This window comes from Eubalaena glacialis, chromosome 12, assembly GCF_028564815.1.
Source record: "Eubalaena glacialis isolate mEubGla1 chromosome 12, mEubGla1.1.hap2.+ XY, whole genome shotgun sequence".
NCBI lineage: Eukaryota > Metazoa > Chordata > Mammalia > Artiodactyla > Balaenidae > Eubalaena > Eubalaena glacialis.
The window spans coordinates 14,322,957-14,340,000 of NC_083727.1; the positions used below are offsets into that span (position 1 = coordinate 14,322,957).

The 17,044-nt window shown below is 39.2% G+C and overlaps 1 protein-coding gene across 3 annotated transcripts in view; it reads left to right on the forward strand.

The window, feature by feature from the left end:
• Positions 1-17,044, forward strand: part of SYNE1 (spectrin repeat containing nuclear envelope protein 1) — a 448,877-nt gene that overhangs the window by 358,734 nt on the left and 73,099 nt on the right. For all 3 annotated transcript variants that reach the window (XM_061207647.1, XM_061207645.1, XM_061207646.1), the window contains 8 exons: positions 326-508; positions 1,068-1,214; positions 3,192-3,346; positions 3,757-3,904; positions 5,892-5,986; positions 9,034-9,268; positions 10,873-11,067; positions 15,312-15,437. In XM_061207647.1, the coding sequence (XP_061063630.1) occupies positions 326-508; positions 1,068-1,214; positions 3,192-3,346; positions 3,757-3,904; positions 5,892-5,986; positions 9,034-9,268; positions 10,873-11,067; positions 15,312-15,437 (1,284 nt within the window). The remainder of the gene's footprint in view (positions 1-325; positions 509-1,067; positions 1,215-3,191; positions 3,347-3,756; positions 3,905-5,891; positions 5,987-9,033; positions 9,269-10,872; positions 11,068-15,311; positions 15,438-17,044) is intronic.

The following is a 17,044-nucleotide window of genomic DNA, read 5'->3' on the forward strand; positions in this document are numbered from 1 at the left end:
GCAGGAAAAAACTGCCAAAATGTTTTCAGTTATTGGCTTTACTTGTAGATACCTTTTTTTCTTGTTTATATAAGTTTTTCTGCATTTCCCCAATGTCCTACAATGAACCTATGTAGCTTTTATAATCAGAATAGTACATTTTTTTAAATGTTAATACACATACATGTTTTTAAAAATGGAGTTCAATTCTTGATTTTTTTTCCTGCAGGTGAAGGTTATTTAGTGTAATAATTTGACAAATAAGAATTGAGTGTTTCTAATTGTTTATACTAAGGAGTACACTTAACATGTGGTTTCACGATGGGCATGCTTTCATCTTCTGTAGGACCTCCTCAAAGGACTGGGGACAGTTAAGGATTCACTTTTCGTTCTCCATGAGCTGGGAGAGCAACTCAAGCAACAAGTAGATGCTTCGGCAGCATCAGCCATTCAGTCCGATAAACTCTGTTTGAGTCAACACTTATGTGCCCTAGAACAGGCTCTTCGCAAACAGCAGACTATGTTACAGGTACAGAGCTCACATTCAGCAGGTGTTATAAACTGGGCATTCTATAAAACCTGGGCATAAACACAGGAAAAGAAAAATTTTTCGTCATCGAGACAATGCCTCCTTCAAGACCAGAAAGTTAAAAAATAAACAGACTTGGAAGTTCCAATGGGGTCAAGGGAACGTGGGAGTCTTGCACTTTTCTCTACAATGTACTTTTGCCCCCAAATCAGTGCTTCCTTCCACGGTAAAATATGTTCAATTAATAGACATTAAGTGGCTTTAATGTTAACAGTCATGTTTACCTGACAAGTTTTTGCAAGAATCAGAATATATTTCTGTTTGATAATGTATGTAAAAAATAACATTAATTGGTTAATTAATGGTATGTAGAAGTAATTCTAAGTGTTAAGCAAACTATATAAATAAAAAGAAGAAAATTTAAATTATTGTAGCCTTGTCTTTTTAGGAATGGCATCTTGAGAATGGCAATTTGGCATGAGAATATGAAAAATAATTTTAATATCCACTTGCCCTTTCACTAGTTTTCTAAATACCAATTTTCTTTTGTGAAAAAAAGGCTGGAGTTCTTGACTATGAAACCTTTGCCAAGAGTTTAGAAGCTTTGGAAGCCTGGATAGTAGAAGCTGAAGAAATACTACAAGGGCAGGACCCTAGCCACTCGTCTGACCTCTCGACCATCCAGGAAAGGATGGAGGAACTTAAGGTAAGTGTGTTCAAATCCTCGTCCCAGCTCTTCTATCTTCAAAATCCTAAAGAAAACTCAAAACTCCTGACATAAGCCTACTTTTTGTTCCCAAGGAAACTCTTGCCAGCTCTGCTTTTCTGTTCTCTTGAGAGGAGTGATGGCACTGAGCTCAAGCTGATTGCGTGGTCCGTGATGGGAGACCCCCAGCAGCAGTGCTAGGATTCCACCTCCCTCCTCCTCCTCCTAGCTCTGGTCCCTCCCCGCGCCCAATGCATCACCTCCTTCGTAGCTCTTGAACCTCCCATCTCCATTACTACCATCATCCACTCCTACTTTAAGCTGTCCGATCTTGCTCAAGGGCCAAGGCCACAGCCTCAGCCTCTGTGGACCTCCTTGCAGTGACCTCTCTCCCTCCAACCTTTAGCTGCCAGAATGATCTTTTGCTTTTAAAAAGTTTTACTTAATTATGAACGACTTTACAGTAAATAAAATAATACAAGAGACATGCACATTTTATTACTATTATTCCTCTGCTTAAAACCCTCCATGGCTTCCCACTGCTCTCAGGCTAAAGATCTGTGTGAAGTATCAAGACCAGCAATACCCGGCTTCCACCTCCCTAAGGGTCTCGCCTTCACCACCGTCTGTCTCCTTCTCCAGGCACTTGGGAGCTGCAGTGCTTCCCAGCGTCTGTGTGTAAGATGCCCATCCCCTGCTTTCTGGAATCCGTTCCTTGTCCCCAAAAGGCATCAACTCCTGGTCATTTTATTCAGTGTCACTCTCAGAAAGCCTCCCCTTCTGTCCATGGTCAGGCCCCACAGCGACACAGTTTCATAGCCCACTGTTATTTTTCTTCAGACTTTCATCATAACGTCCAAGGATGTTCATGTGATAGGTGGCTGCTGCTCTCTCTGCTATTGGAATGGTGTCTTACTCTTTCTGAGCACCATGAGAAGGACCGTGGCACGTCAGTTTTGTTCACTGCTGATGTCTCCCCGTGGAAATTCTGCCATCTAATAGTTTGCTTTTGGCTTCGACAGTTGGCAAGATTTATTCTCTCTTCAGGATTATGAGCCTTTTGCAGAGCATGCAGAGTGGACACACACACAGCCAAAGGTGTCCTGACCTTTTCTTCTGCCTGTAGCCGATTTCCTAGATGGAGTTACGAATGCCCACAGGAAAACCAGGACAGGCAGCTTTGTCCTGTGTGTGAAGGGAGGAAAGCGATCTGAAAGCATAGACTGCCTTCTCAGTTGAGTCTCACCAACTTTGGGGTTGAGGTCAAGGACCTAAAACTGAAGCTCTTAAGATAATGGGTGGTGATTTTGGAGCTCAGGTGGGATTGTGTTCCATCCAAGGAGAACCCAACAAGTCGTGTTTACCTGGCTCTACCACTTAACTAGCTGGGTGGCCTTGAGCAATTTACTTAGTGTCTGTGCCTCTTCTTCCTCATTGTAAATTGGGAATAGTAGTGGTTCTTACCTTATGGGATTGTTTTGAGGATAAAATGAGTTATTACCTGTAAAGCTCTTATAACAATGCTTGGTTCATATGTGCTCAATAAATGTTAGTTAGCTATTACTATTCTAACTAATATTATTAAATAATAAAGGAGCAGGTTAACATGGATAATGAAATATAAAGGGAAAGAAACAAGTCCTTTCAGTCATCAGCACAATTTTCATCCTTTATCAGTTCAAGCAAGAATTACTTATGAGTAAATAAATCAAGTAAATAATACACGTTAACTGTTAAATGTTCAATAAGGGATGGTGAGTAGCTATAGCAACAACAGCAGCAGCAGCAGTGGAAGCTGATGAGGAGATGCAGCTTTGCTTTCTTTGCAGCACTGGAGATTGCGAGGAGGTGGCCTAGAAATGCAGAGGAAACCAAAGACCAGCTTCTTCCTGAAATCAGAAGTTCGCTGTACACTTTTGAAAGAGCTCTGCCTTTTCTGACCGTGGTGCTAAATCTAGTTTTGCATCTTGCTTTCAGGGACAGATGCTAAAATTCAGCAGCATGGTCCCAGATTTAGACCGGCTAAATGAGCTTGGATACAGGTTACCCCTAAATGATAAAGAAATCAAAAGAATGCAGAATCTGAACCGGCACTGGTCTCTGATCTCCTCCCAGACTACAGAAAGATTCAGGTAGAGTAACCCAGAGATGTTTTGGCTACTCTGAAATATCAGTAGAAATAAGTTCACGATTTGTGTATATTTGTAAATTCTAGGTCTTTCCAATGCTATTCACACAATTTGAACTAAAAGTGAGAAACTCAAAATGTGAAGTGATTTCCCATGTTTAATGTACTGAATATTGTTTTAATCAAAAAATAAAACTTTTATATAAGAATATATTAAAGATACATAATTTTGTCATTTAAATTTCTTTTCTTCAATTTTCTTTTTATTTTTCACAAAATTTTACTACCTAACGTGAAAGCTTTGCAGAGGTCAAATTAGAATTGGAACAGAGAATATTTAATCTAGTTTTATATGCTGAAGGTATAAGAAAAAAGCAACAGCATCACCATTATTCATTTTCCTTCTTCTGTCAGTAAGTTACAGTCATTTTTGCTACAACATCAAACTTTCTTGGAAAAATGTGAAACATGGATGGAATTCCTAGTTCAAACAGAACAGAAGTTAGCAGTAGAGATTTCAGGCAATTATCAGCATCTTTTGGAGCAGCAGAGAGCACATGAGGTAAGTTATGCCAGTACATTTTTGGGTGATAAAATTGTTTTAGGCCTTTGGAAGATGCTGCAAAATGCCATGTGGAAGAATGAAAGCCCTATAATGTGTGCGGAATCTGCTCAAATGCATGCGATGTTTTTGCCTTCCTTCTTAAGCTTGAAGTTTCGCTATCTTAATCACAAAAATGCAGTCCAGTCTTTATTCCATAGCTGGTTATAAGCGTGGGGCAGGCTTCAGTACCCTGCAAGGTATGGTGACAGAATTGTGGTAAGATAATTTCCCAGTTGAATTACAGACTACACTAATATTGCCAAGGCTAGTTGCTTAGGAGATTATGCTTTGATCAAAAGTCTTTGATAAATAAAAATTGTGAGTTCTTTAAAAAACATATACATATTTTATACTAGGAAATCAAACTACCAAATATCTCCAGGTGTGCCTCTTGATCAAATTGCATTATAATCATTTCTCAAGAAACATCGAGAAAGAATTAGATACAAAAAGCAAATTAATCAATTTGCCATTAGTCTCTATTTTGCTATTTACTGGTGTAACTAAGTTGCTCCCATGTTTATGAAATATACACAAATGGAGAGATAGGATGCAGCTAAAGCAGAGAAAAGCTTAATGCTGGACTTTAAAGAGAATGAAATTAATTTTAAGGCATTTTGCTTAAATTTTTAAAAATAGGGAATTTAAATATGTGTAAGGGATTTTTAAGTCCAGTTTTATAGAGTTGACCAACAATGAAGTAATATACAATGAATCAAAACTAAAATGAGATAGTACTTCACACGCACTAGGATGGCTACAATGAAAAAGAAAACAAGTGTTGATGAGGGAATAGAGAAATTGGAATCCTCATGCATTGCTGGTGGGAATGTAAAATGGTGAAGCTACTTTGGAAAACAATTTGGCAGTTCCTTAAAGTGTTAAACATAGAATTACCATGTGACCCAGTAATTCCACTCCTAGGTATACACCCAAGAGAAAGGAAAATATATGTCCATACGAAAGCTTGTACCAGAATTTTGTTCATTGCAGCATTATTCATAATAGCCCAAAAGTGGAGGTGACCCAGACATCCACTAACTGATGATGAATACAATAAAATGTGGTATATCCACTTAGTGGAATACTATCCAGCAATAAAAAGGAACACACTACTCATACCTACTGCAGCATGGATCAACCTTGAAAACATTATGCAAAGAGGAAAGAAGCCAGTCACAAAAGACAGTAAATTACCTGATTCCATTTATATGAAACATCCAGAGTAGGCAAATCCATAGAGACAGAAAATAGATCAGTGGCTGCCTAAGGCTGGGGGGATTGAAAGGAGATGGGGAGTGATTGCCAATGAGTGTGGAGCTTTTGGGGAGAGTTATGACAATAGTCTAAAATTGATTGTGGTGATGGTTGTATAACTCTGGACATATAATAAAAATCATTAAATTGTAAATAGGTGAATTGTATGATATAGAATTCTATCTCAATAAAGCTGTTTAAAAAACAGTGAAAATCTGAAAGACTTTCTCTTGAGCTTTTTTAGTAGGGAAACAATTTTATTAACTGAGTTAAATTGAAAAACAGTGAGTTTATAAAAAGGGTGGATTTTTTTCCATTCGTCAACTTTTTAAAAGGTCTTAAGCGATTCTCTGTCTGAAAATGGACCATATTCTGCATATAAAAAGAAAACCAGAATACAAATTATGTGTTAACTAACTTTATTAGGTGATTTTGAAAGGAAGAAGGGAAACATAATTCTACTTTTAGTCACTTAGTTTTAGTAAACAAAAACTAAACTGTATCTTTAAGTTTATCTTAATTGATGGTTTAAAAATATTCTTACATTGCAGGTTTTCATACACAACCTGATTCGGCCGGAAATATTTTTCATAGTCTCACTTGAACCAGAATTTTTGGAAAGTTATTGGAGAACTGGTCACTAAAATTAGGAACTCTAAATTATGTTTTTCTTTTTTAAAAATAACAGTTGTTTCAAGCAGAGATGTTCAGTCGTCAGCAGATTTTACACTCGATCATTGTTGATGGACAGCATCTTCTAGAACAAGGTCAAGTTGTTGACAGGTAGGATCTTTGATATATTATTATGAAGAAAGGTTCCAGTAAATTAGCCGTTTTCTTTTGAATGAGCAGGTTAGAGGACATAGAGCCAATCTTCCTAAGGCAATTGTACTGGAGAGGAGCCTCAGAAATTGGAGGAAAGACCTGTCTGAATCTCTGAAATGACTAAGTATTGAATCTTTTTAAAGAAGTGCTATTATATTACATGAAGGACATAGAGTAATTGGAAATCACCTAGCCAACCTTCACTAGTCGTCTGTAGGGGACTAGAATTAATGACTAGATCAGAATGAATTGTGTCAGTGATGTATCAGTGGTTTGTCAACAGATACTTCTGATATTCTCATATGATTACAGAAATTTTATTCCTCAGAGGAGCATAGAGATCACTAGACCATCTCTCTTGTTTACAAATGAAAACTTGAGGCCCAGAAATGTGAACTGATTTGGCCGAGGTCACATAACTAAGTAGCAATAGAATCAAGCCTACCACTCGTGTACCTTGCCTGTAGTCAGGACCAGCCAGGTTTCCTATACCATGGTGACATCTCCACATTTGAAAATGGTTTGCTAACTTAAGTCAGATTACACTCAACCTGAAACCCTGCTTCCTCTTTATTACTTAGCAGATTATCTCTGTATTAAAAATGCAGAGGTAAAATCTAGGTCCTCTTTAGATTTATGGCGTATGAATTGGCAATTTCGTCCTATATTTACATTTCCTAGGAACAATGTTTACTCTACCCCATTACTTTCTGTGGTGATATTTGGCATACAAACTTCATTTAGTTGATCACATGTGTATGTCTTTTCCATATTTAGAACAGTAGTTGTGATTATAATTGACTTTGTTTTTTTCCCCCAAAAAATAGAAAATAAGTCATTATTTTTATTAAGAGCTTTCTTTTTTAAAGTTTTGGAAGCAATTTCAGTTTTAAGTGGATATTTCTTTGGAAGTACATGAAAGATTTTCATGATTAAGCTTGGAACAACAAAATGTGATGCCATATTTATTCTATTCTAAGGAAGCCAAGCTTAAATGTGAGCTTTACTAAGAATTTAAGGCCTTCAAAATAAGACACATTCAAGTGCAATTAACTTATCTTTTGCTTTATCCTCCCTACTCTGTAACAATATTATAAAAGCTTGAGTCATTAAGTAAAATAAAATTTAAAATTCATGCACAAGCCAACATCTATTAAATTTTAAATGTTAGCAGGGAAAAACACCAAAGAGATGAAAATGGGAGGATGGGACCCAAGGATAATTTTGAAAGTTACGAGTGAAAAAAATTACAGATGAGAGCCTGTTGACAAATAGGAAGGTCCTAGATTACAAATGTATTGCGTTTTAAAAGTTCGTTTATACGTTTTGTTTCTGAGAGTTCAAGTTCAGCATTGAGCCCAGTGTCATGTTGAGTAGTTCCTCATGCTGACAGATAGCTCAGAGCAGCTTGGTTCTACAAAGTGAGGACGGAGGCTCCAAAGAGACCCTGGATGGCTAGCTGGTAGTGAAGCAATGTATAGTGTACTCTTCTCCAAGCCCTGGAGTTAGATGTTTTCAGAGATGATGGATGATTGTAACTTTTAGGGAAGTCTCGTGAACCTAATTCATCATATTTGGTTCTACTGAAATTAGATTATAAATATCAGAATTTCCTCTCGAAACCAGAAGCACTTAATAACGCATTTGGTTACAAAATCAAAGTTTATAGTGGCCCTCGATAATAAGAGGTATGAAGAATATAGGAGCCCAGGACAGTAAATCCAACTCAGAGCAGAAGCCCCCCACAGGAGGGAAGAAAAGCAACACTAGTAACATAGAGAAAGAGCAAGTAATGTTACACTTTAGTACTAAAATGTGTGAATAACACTATAATCTACAAAGAAACTCATTCTATTTGATACTGGACAAACCAGTTCTAAAGCCACAGTTGGATGTTAACAAGAACATAATAAAAAACTACCAACATTTTTTTTTTTTAATTTTTTATTTATTTATGGCTGTGTTGGGTCTTCGTTTCTGTGCGAGGGCTCTCTCCAGCCGCGGCAAGCGGGGGCCCCTCACCACCACGGCCTCTCTTCCTGCGGAGCACAGGCTCCAGACGCGCAGGCTCAGCAACTGTGGCTCACGGGCCCAGCCGCTCCGCGGCACGCGGGATCCTCCCAGACCAGGGCTCGAACCCGTGTCCCCTGCACCGGCAGGCAGACTCCCAACCACTGCGCCACCAGGGAAGCCCACCAACATTTTTTAAAGGTAGTAGACAGAGGTAGGAAGAACCAACTACAAGATCTGAGATGAGTTAGCCTGAAATTGAGAAAGCATAAATAAAATTTAATATCTCTAAGTATACGCACAACCTTTATTCAGAAAATGATGACTAGATAGTTTTCATTTCGCTAAGAACAAGTGAAGTGGGCTTAAAACGTTAGAAGGGATGATTTAGATTAGTATGTGAAATAAGCCGCTAAAGATTAGGACTGTCTACTGTGAGGGAATACTGAGAGTTTATGGAGTACAGTTTTTAAAAATATTTTTACATAACATAATTTTATTTAAGTGGTTTATGATTCTAGCTAAAGTAACCCAGCTTTGTTCATCCAAAGTGACTTATAACTGTAGCTGAAGACAGAGGTTGTAAATAAGCTGGGCTCCTCATTTTCTGCTGTTGCATACACAGGATGCTGCCACGTGCTGCATACGTTGCTACAGGCGTGTTCAGGGAGCCGTTCGCATTGTAGCTGCTGCCCTACACTCTGTCCCCTCTCATGCACTCTGAGAGAGGGTAAATAACAGTTGACCTTACAGATATGTCTTCCACCTGTGCTAAGACGTGAACACACCATTTGCAAACACTGATAGCTTAACTGTTATTAATTTTTTAAATTACTTTCAGTAGACCTGATAACAGATCATGGCATGATATATGAAAACCTCTGCCCTAGATCACCTCTTAGGGCTTACGGTCATCAAGTATGTATGTATCGGTTCATTATGTAACTACATCCAGGATAATGGTGGTTTTCCTTATGTAATTATTTCTTCACCAGGGATGAGTTCAACCTCAAATTGACCCTTCTCAGTAATCAGTGGCAGGGGGTGATACGCAGGGCCCAGCAGAGGCGGGGCATCATTGACAGCCAGATCCGCCAGTGGCAGCGCTATCAGGAGATGGCAGAAAAGCTTCGTAAATGGTTGGTTGAAGTGTCCTATCTACCCGTGAGTGGTCTCGGAAGTGTCCCAATACCACTGCAGCAAGCAAGGACCCTCTTTGATGAAGTGCAGGTAAGGTGCAAAACAGGCGGTTTTTAAACCTCTTCTGCATTTCCGCTGCACACTTTACCCTGGCCTCGGTTCTTCAGAAGGATTTTAGAGTGACACTGGAATGAGGACAAGCATTGTTCTCAAATGTCAACAGAAATATATAAAATGATGGCATTACAAAGTCCATATTTAACAATGAAAGTAGGGCGAGTCCCAGCCTCTCACAAAGACCGACTCCACTTCACCCACCAAGGCCTCCCAGCAGCTCAGTGAATCCCAGCATGGATGGAAAGGCAATGGCAAGGAAAGGAAAACTTTGCACTGATTATACGTATTTTACTCATGAGCAGTTTAACTTAAGTATTCCAGAAAAGATGAAAGACTCAGTCCTGTGTGAGCTCTTTGCCATTCCCCTTACTTTCCCCAGCCTGGGAGTTTGGGAGTCCAGCCTCTGAGATGGAGACCTCCTCACCCTCTCATCAGTCCCTCCCAATATATTTCATAGGCTCCTCTTGTTTTGAAGGTCACTGTTCTCTGCCTCCTTTCTCCTCCTTGCTTCTCTGGGAAACCTCATCTATACACATGGCTTCCACTACTCCCTACCAGCAGAGAAGGGTCAAGTTGGTATCTTCTGGTCACATTCACCTCCTGAGCCTCCAACTCATGTATTCAACCCCCTTTTAGCTTTATATCTATGTGTATCACAGACATAATATACTCCATGGTTCCAATAGAGCCTGTGATCTCTGGATCAACTATTCTCCACCAGTCCATTCCATGTGCCCAAACCGAGGAAGTATCACCGGCTATCTGGTCTATCAGTCAGCAACCCAGAGTCATTCTAGAGCTATACTCTTCATTTTATCTCCCTCCCCATATCTTATATCCCTCAAGTCTCCATCCCTACTGCCACTACCTTAGATTAGGTGCTCATGATTTCTTGCCTAGATAGACAATAGCTTCCTAACCTGTCTTAAAGTATCCAATATATGGCCTTCCATTCCATTTTCTACCCGACCGCTTAATACTCTTCCATGAATCTCAGTCACTTTTACTATAAAAACCAAATTCCTGTGCAAGGTGTGGTCTGGCGTCATCGTCTACCAGTCTCTTACAGGAATCCTATATTCCAGCCACTGAAAACTAAGTCCAGTGTCCTGAATTCATCATATTTATCCCATATAGCAAATTTGCCCGTCCTGCTTCTCTGTGTGGAAGATGCCTTCTCTCTGACTCCTGGCTCTCATCACAGCAGACCCTTCTTAATATGGTTGTGTTCCTGTGTCTTTCAAGACTCACGAAGGCTTCACCATTTGAAGAAGCCTCCCTGTGCGCCCAGCGTGGGTCAGATGTCCCTCTGTGCCCCTGTGCATCAGTCTCATAGAGCAGTTTTCCTATTGCATCGTGATTGTGTTTAACTCGGGAGCAGAAACTAAGCTTTCTGTGTGGAATTCTCATTTATTTATACATTGCTTCACTCAGGCCCAAAGTACTGGGTCAGTAAAGCTTTTTGGAAAAAAGAGGGCATGTTATGTATGCAAAAATTTAGGATTATTTAAAGATAATTATAATGGGGAGATGGTAAAGAGAAGAATGAGGAAGTAAAAATCTACGGTTTCTTTCAGTTCAAAGAAAAAGTGTTCCTGCGACAGCAAGGCAGCTACATCCTCACCGTGGAGGCTGGCAAGCAGCTCCTGCTTTCTGCCGACGGTGCAGCTGAGGCTGCCTTGCAGGCTGAACTCGCTGAAATCCAAGAGAGATGGAGATCAGCCAGCGTGCATCTGGAGGAGCAGAAGAAAAAACTGACCTTCTTGTTGCAGGTAAGTTCGGCTCTTTCCTCCTGCAGGCCTAATGCAGTTTAAAAAGCCCTGTATTACTCAGCCATAAAAAGAAACGAAATTGAGTTATTTGTAGTGAGGTGGATGGACCTAGAGACTGTCATACAGAGTGAAGTAAGTCAGAAAGAGAAAAACAAATACTGTATGCTAACGCATATGTATGGAATCTAAAAAAAAAAAAAAGTGGTCTGAAGAACCTATGGGCAGGATAGGAATAAAGACGCCGACGTAGAGAATGGACTTGAGGACACGGGGAGGGGAAGGGTAAGCTGGGAGGAAGTGAGAGAGCGGCATGGACATATATACACTACCAAATGTAAAATAGATAGCTAGTGGGAAGCAGCCGCAGAGCACAGGGAGATGAGCTCGGTGCTTTGTGACCACCTAGAGGGGTGGGATAGGGAGGGTGGGAGGGAGACGCAAGAGGGAGGGGATATGGGGATATATGTATACGTATAGCTGATTCACTTTGTTATAAAACAGAAACTAACACACCATTGTAAAGCAGTTATGCTCCAATAAAGATGTTAAAAAAAGAAAAAACCCTTTTAACAGTTGTGCTGCTTCCTCAACGTTGTTATCCTGCGAATCAAATAATGCAGATCATTACGTCAGACCCTGCAGTATTTTGATCCCCTGTGTCCTGTTTAGGACGTTGTCCTGTCTTGCATGAACTACAAAAGTTTCCCAATTTTCAGCAGGTGGTCTTTCGGGAAAATCCCCCAACAAAGTAGTTTTAAGTCTAGTAAGACTATCCAAGCAATGAATTCTGATTCATGGCCAGTGCTAAGCCAGAAACCATGAGATGACTTTATAAATCTAGACAAGAATGCAAAGAGTAGATTCCACTCCCTAATCTAAGACTCTAAAGTGGTTTTCAAGATTGATGTCTCTTCTTTTATAGCAGGGAGAAACCTATCCAAGAAGATACTCTTGATTTGATCTTAGCTTATCCAAGCAAGTTGCTATGAGATAAAATCTCCAGGAGGTATATTAAGCCTCTAGTTGGATACAGATAGCAGGCTGATCACACAGCAAGTTTAGGGAAAGGTAGATTTAGCAGACCTCCCACAATATGCTTTTCTCCCTCACTTTCCAATTCCTTGCATAAGACACGATTAAAGCAGCAGTTGAATTAAGGCATAGACTCTAAACTCAGGTAAACCCAAGTTACAACCATTAAGAAACCAAGTAACCTGGTTAACTCAACCTATCAAAGCCTCAGTTTCCTCATCTGTAGAGTGGGTATGACTACATCTCTTTCATAGGGCATTGTGAGGGTTTAATGAAATAATGGAAGTAAATCATGTATCAAAGTACCTGGTACATACTGAGTACTCAATAAATGATGGTAATTATTATTGTTTATATTATTATCATTTTGAAATTGAACATGACTAAATACTGAAGTTTTATATATGTTGATAATCACCAACACTTCAATAAGATTATCTATTAAATTTGGCCTGTCACTTTTTGGATCAAAGGTAATAACTAAAGCTAATGAAACACATTTTGCTTCTTTTAATGCTTAAAGTAGGCACATTCATTGGGTTTATTCTACTGAATTTTATTTAATAATATATGGGGATATATGTATACATGTGGCTGATTCACTTTGTTGTACGGTGGAAACTAGCACAGCATTGTAAGGCAATTATACTCCAATAAAGATGTTAAAAAAAATAAAAATAAAAATAAAATAAAATGCTGAAAAAAAAATAATATATCACCTTCTGTGTAGGAAGCAATCAATCAAAAATGCCACCCAACATATGTTAGAGAACCATTTTTTGCACACAGCACAATTCATCAGTAATACGATATGCCTGATTCTTTTTTCTTTTTTTGCTTTCAGGAAAGGATTAAAAACATTGTAAATCATTCTGCAGAGAACATGTTAATCATATCTTCTTCTTTATTTGTGATTGGTTTTTGGACACATTTCTAAGACTTAATAAGGCGAGATGGCTGAGTCACTACATTTGCTTTTCTTGTTAGTCTATTTGTTGGTGTATAAAACATCCACTTTGATAGATGTTTGCAGACCATAACATTTAGTTATTTCCTTATAATTCATGTAGTAAAAAAGACTTGGTTATAGCTTCAGAATCTAAGCCATCCTTGGAAAGGGGAATCCCTATTCTCTTGTTAAAGTTTTATTTTCTTTTGGATCATACACTAGATCCTGTTTGCCTGAAAAGGAATTTATGGAGCTGAATTCTAATGTTTATACAGCCTCGTTTTACTGTATCTTTTCACCGTAGCTATAAAGCTTACATATTTTTAGCTTTTAATTAAATGCTGAGTAACTATGCCAAAAATAGTCATTATAATTCTATGCCTTGCATGTTTACCCGCTTCACTATTGCCTCTTACTTTCGTTAGGAAGAATAAAAAGCTGACCTTTTCTCTTTTAGGTCAATGAACATTTCTTGCCGGCGTGTTCAGAGATTTCCGTGTGTGATGATTTAATTGAGAATGGTGTTCAGTTTGAGCAGAGAGGATATTCTGTCTGCCCTCACTATGCTTAGCGTTGATGAACTAAGAGTAGCCTGGGAACACCGAGATCTTTTACTAAAGCGGAATTGGAACAAATCTGTCCAAAATAGACATTTGGGGCTTTTGTTTTTGGGGTCTTGTTTTTGTTCTTTCTGGTGAATGGGAAGAGGGAATGAGGTTATGTACTCTAGGAAGTTCCTCGAAGGAATTTTAAAGAGAAATGAGAACTTTGGGCCAAACTCTCAGTTTATTTAGAAACCAAAAGACATTATGAGCAGGGAGGCACTGTAGCCAACACTTCTTAAAGAAGACAGTTGTAATAGCATCGTGCGTTGCCGTGCCGAAAATAAGGCATTGGGAGAGAAGATAGAAAGAACCTAGACAGGAAAAGACCGGTGACAAAAGATGATGAAAGGGATAATATGAAGGGAAATGCAGCAGGATTTGGCTCCAGGCTAACTACTAAAAGCAACTCAAGTTGTCTCTCTTTGGAGCTCAGTAATTTAAGTTGAGGGGAGGGTTACTGGGGAGGGGGAGGCCAGGAATGGGAGGTATCGGACAAAATGAAGGAGATTTGTTTAGTTGAATTTAACTGGCACTGAGACACCAGATGTGGGCTAATTTGTAGATAGGGATAGGGTGCTGTAAAGAATAAAGTCTCCATCATGGTTCCTCTCATTTTTTTCTTTTCTTTTTTAATTACATAAGAAATACATGTGTCTGAAAAAAATATAGATAATAATTGAAGCATAGAGAGTAAAAAATGAAATTTCCCCTACACCACCACCCAAATCCTAGTATCTTCCCCAGAGGGAACTCTTGTTACCTTTGGTGTGTAATCTTCCAAAACACAAGCACATCATGTATGTTTTCTTTTGTCAGTGCGTAGGGATCTCCACATTCCACACCACCATTCTATCCTTCAGAACACTTATCAGTAGCTGGCATATAAGGTGTACATTTTAAAAATTGTGCATTATTTTTCTTCCTCTACTTTTTTTCTTTGGATAGTTGTCTTTTTATGTTTTACACATTTAGCCCTTTGTTACATATGTTTCAGTACTATCAAGAGAAAGCCAGTCAAATGCCATACTTTTTAGAGTTACGTGTTTCTACTTCTGTAACAATTCAAATCTAAGTGGCTCATACTATTTATATATTGAATTGAATCAGAGTCAGGTTTATATTATTTTTACATTTCATGTCACTTCTCTTACCTATATGTATTTTCACCCTGAAAGAGATTTCATATCCTCTTTTCTATCCTTTATAGTGCATTGAGATAGTGTAGACATTAGTGCCATTATGGGTGGAGTTAGGAAAGAGGCAAAGTACTGTGTTCATACTCTCACCTCTGCAGATAGATTTGGATTCGGGTAACATTTTTGAGTACCCATAATATTCTGGGTGTCTTGTACTTGGTGTCTTTACACCCATCGTTTCCTTTAATCCTTTAATACAATTATAGAGAGTCTGTATCATTTCCGTTTTCATAAGCAACACATAGTGCATTACCTGCTTGCAGTCACCCAGATAATGAGAACCGTCCAGTTTAGAACTCAGCTCTTCCCACGCTCCCCCCCGTAGCGTGGGTGTGGGCGCTTTCACAGTATTCATCAGTGTAACTTTAATTCTTTCTCTGGGAATTGAGAAGAGAGTTTTTCTTGTTTTCCAACTTCCTGCTCCTTAAAAATCCATGAAATTTCTTTTGCTTCCCATTATAGGACTGGGAAAAATGTGAGAACGGAATAGCTGATTCTCTGGAAAAACTACGAACCTTCAAAAAGAGGCTTTCCCAACCTCTGCCAGATCACCACGAAGAGCTCCACGCGGAGCAGATGCGTGGCAAGGTAAATCGCTGGACGGAGCTTCTAACTGTCGACTACTTGGGCTTCCAGTGTAATAACGCCTTTGAAAGCATAATTCAGTCAAGCTCCTATGAATGTCTGCATGTAGGTGCAAGTTTCTGGTATTTTGCATTAGGGCAGACAACTCTGGTGAAACTTGGTTGTTGATTTATTGCAGTCGATGAAATTGTAGACTAGTTTATGGATTACCTTAAGTAAGTACATGAAAATGTAAAACACAACATTAAAGGATATTTGAAAACTAGGTTAAGAGCAAATAAAGACAATCTTTTTAAAGTGTCCACACTGGAGAGTCATTCTAGAAGAGTCTAGTTCACAGAAAGAAGAGTGAGGCTCAGCAGCCTGGAAATTCTGCAGACGATGGCCCTTGGAGAAACACACGCTGCCCTCCAGGCCCTTTCCTGTAAGAAAAGTAGGAACTACAAGTAGCTGATTTCAGTTACTGCATGGAGACACACAATCCTTCAGATATTCAGGGCCCTAACTATTTAAAGGTTATGATCAACACTTCAAATGGCACTTGGAAGCAAATCAGAAGCTAATACAGGCAGACCCCTCCCTGCATGGGGAGCTCACTGAGACCAACATGATTTAGTGTCTGTAGGATTTGTTCCATTCGCTCCTGTGTAGGCAGGTGGAGTGCCTGAATAGCAGTTCTCTGCTGAGCAGTATGCAGACAAAATCACAACTACCCTTAAAAATGCTTTTTTCGGGCTTCCCTGGTGGCGCAGTGGTTGAGAGTCTGCCTGCCAATGCAGGGGACACGGGTTCGCGCCCTGGTCTGGGAAGATCCCACATGCCGCGGAGCGGCTAGGCCTGTGAGCCACAACTACTGAGCCTGCGCGGCTGGAGCCTGTGCTCCGCAACAAGAGAGGCCGCGACAGTGAGAGGCCCGCGCACCGCGGTGAAGAGTGGCCCCCGCTCGCCGCAACTGGAGAAAGCCCTCGCACAGAAACGAAGACCCAACACAGCCAAAAATAAATGAATAAAATAAAGAAGTATAAAAAAAAAAAAAAAGAAGTATATCTAAGTATTTAAAAAAAAAAAATGCTTTTTTCCCCCAAATGACATGTCCTCGTGTTCTCCAAGTCATTGGCAAATTACTGCACTGGAGTAATTCTGTTTAAAACTTCACACAGACTTAAATGATTTGAATTTTGATCAGAAGTTCTCTGCTTCACTTTGGCTAAGAAGCTGTAAGCCTTTAAGAAAGATTAATTTTTAAAGAAGTCTGGAAATCATGAAAAGGGTGGCTATAAGAAATTTTCTTCACTATTAAAATGTAAGGATGATCTTTGAAATTTGAAAGAAGCAGATTTAGGAAAATGAAAAGGTAGTATACTTTATGTCATGGATGGCAAGGGAGAGAAATACTATCTTAAGGTGTGAATTAAGTAGTATGCAAAGATTAAAAAGAATTTGTTTTAAGTCTGTGCCTGTGAATTTATGACGAATGATTAAAGAAAACTTTCAACAAGCAAGAATGGGAATGTACTGGGCTCCTTCTATGTGCCAGTGACTAACCAGTGTTATCTTAGTTGGCATGAACGCAAGCTCATGAGGACAGTCTGCTATTTCCCATCTACAGA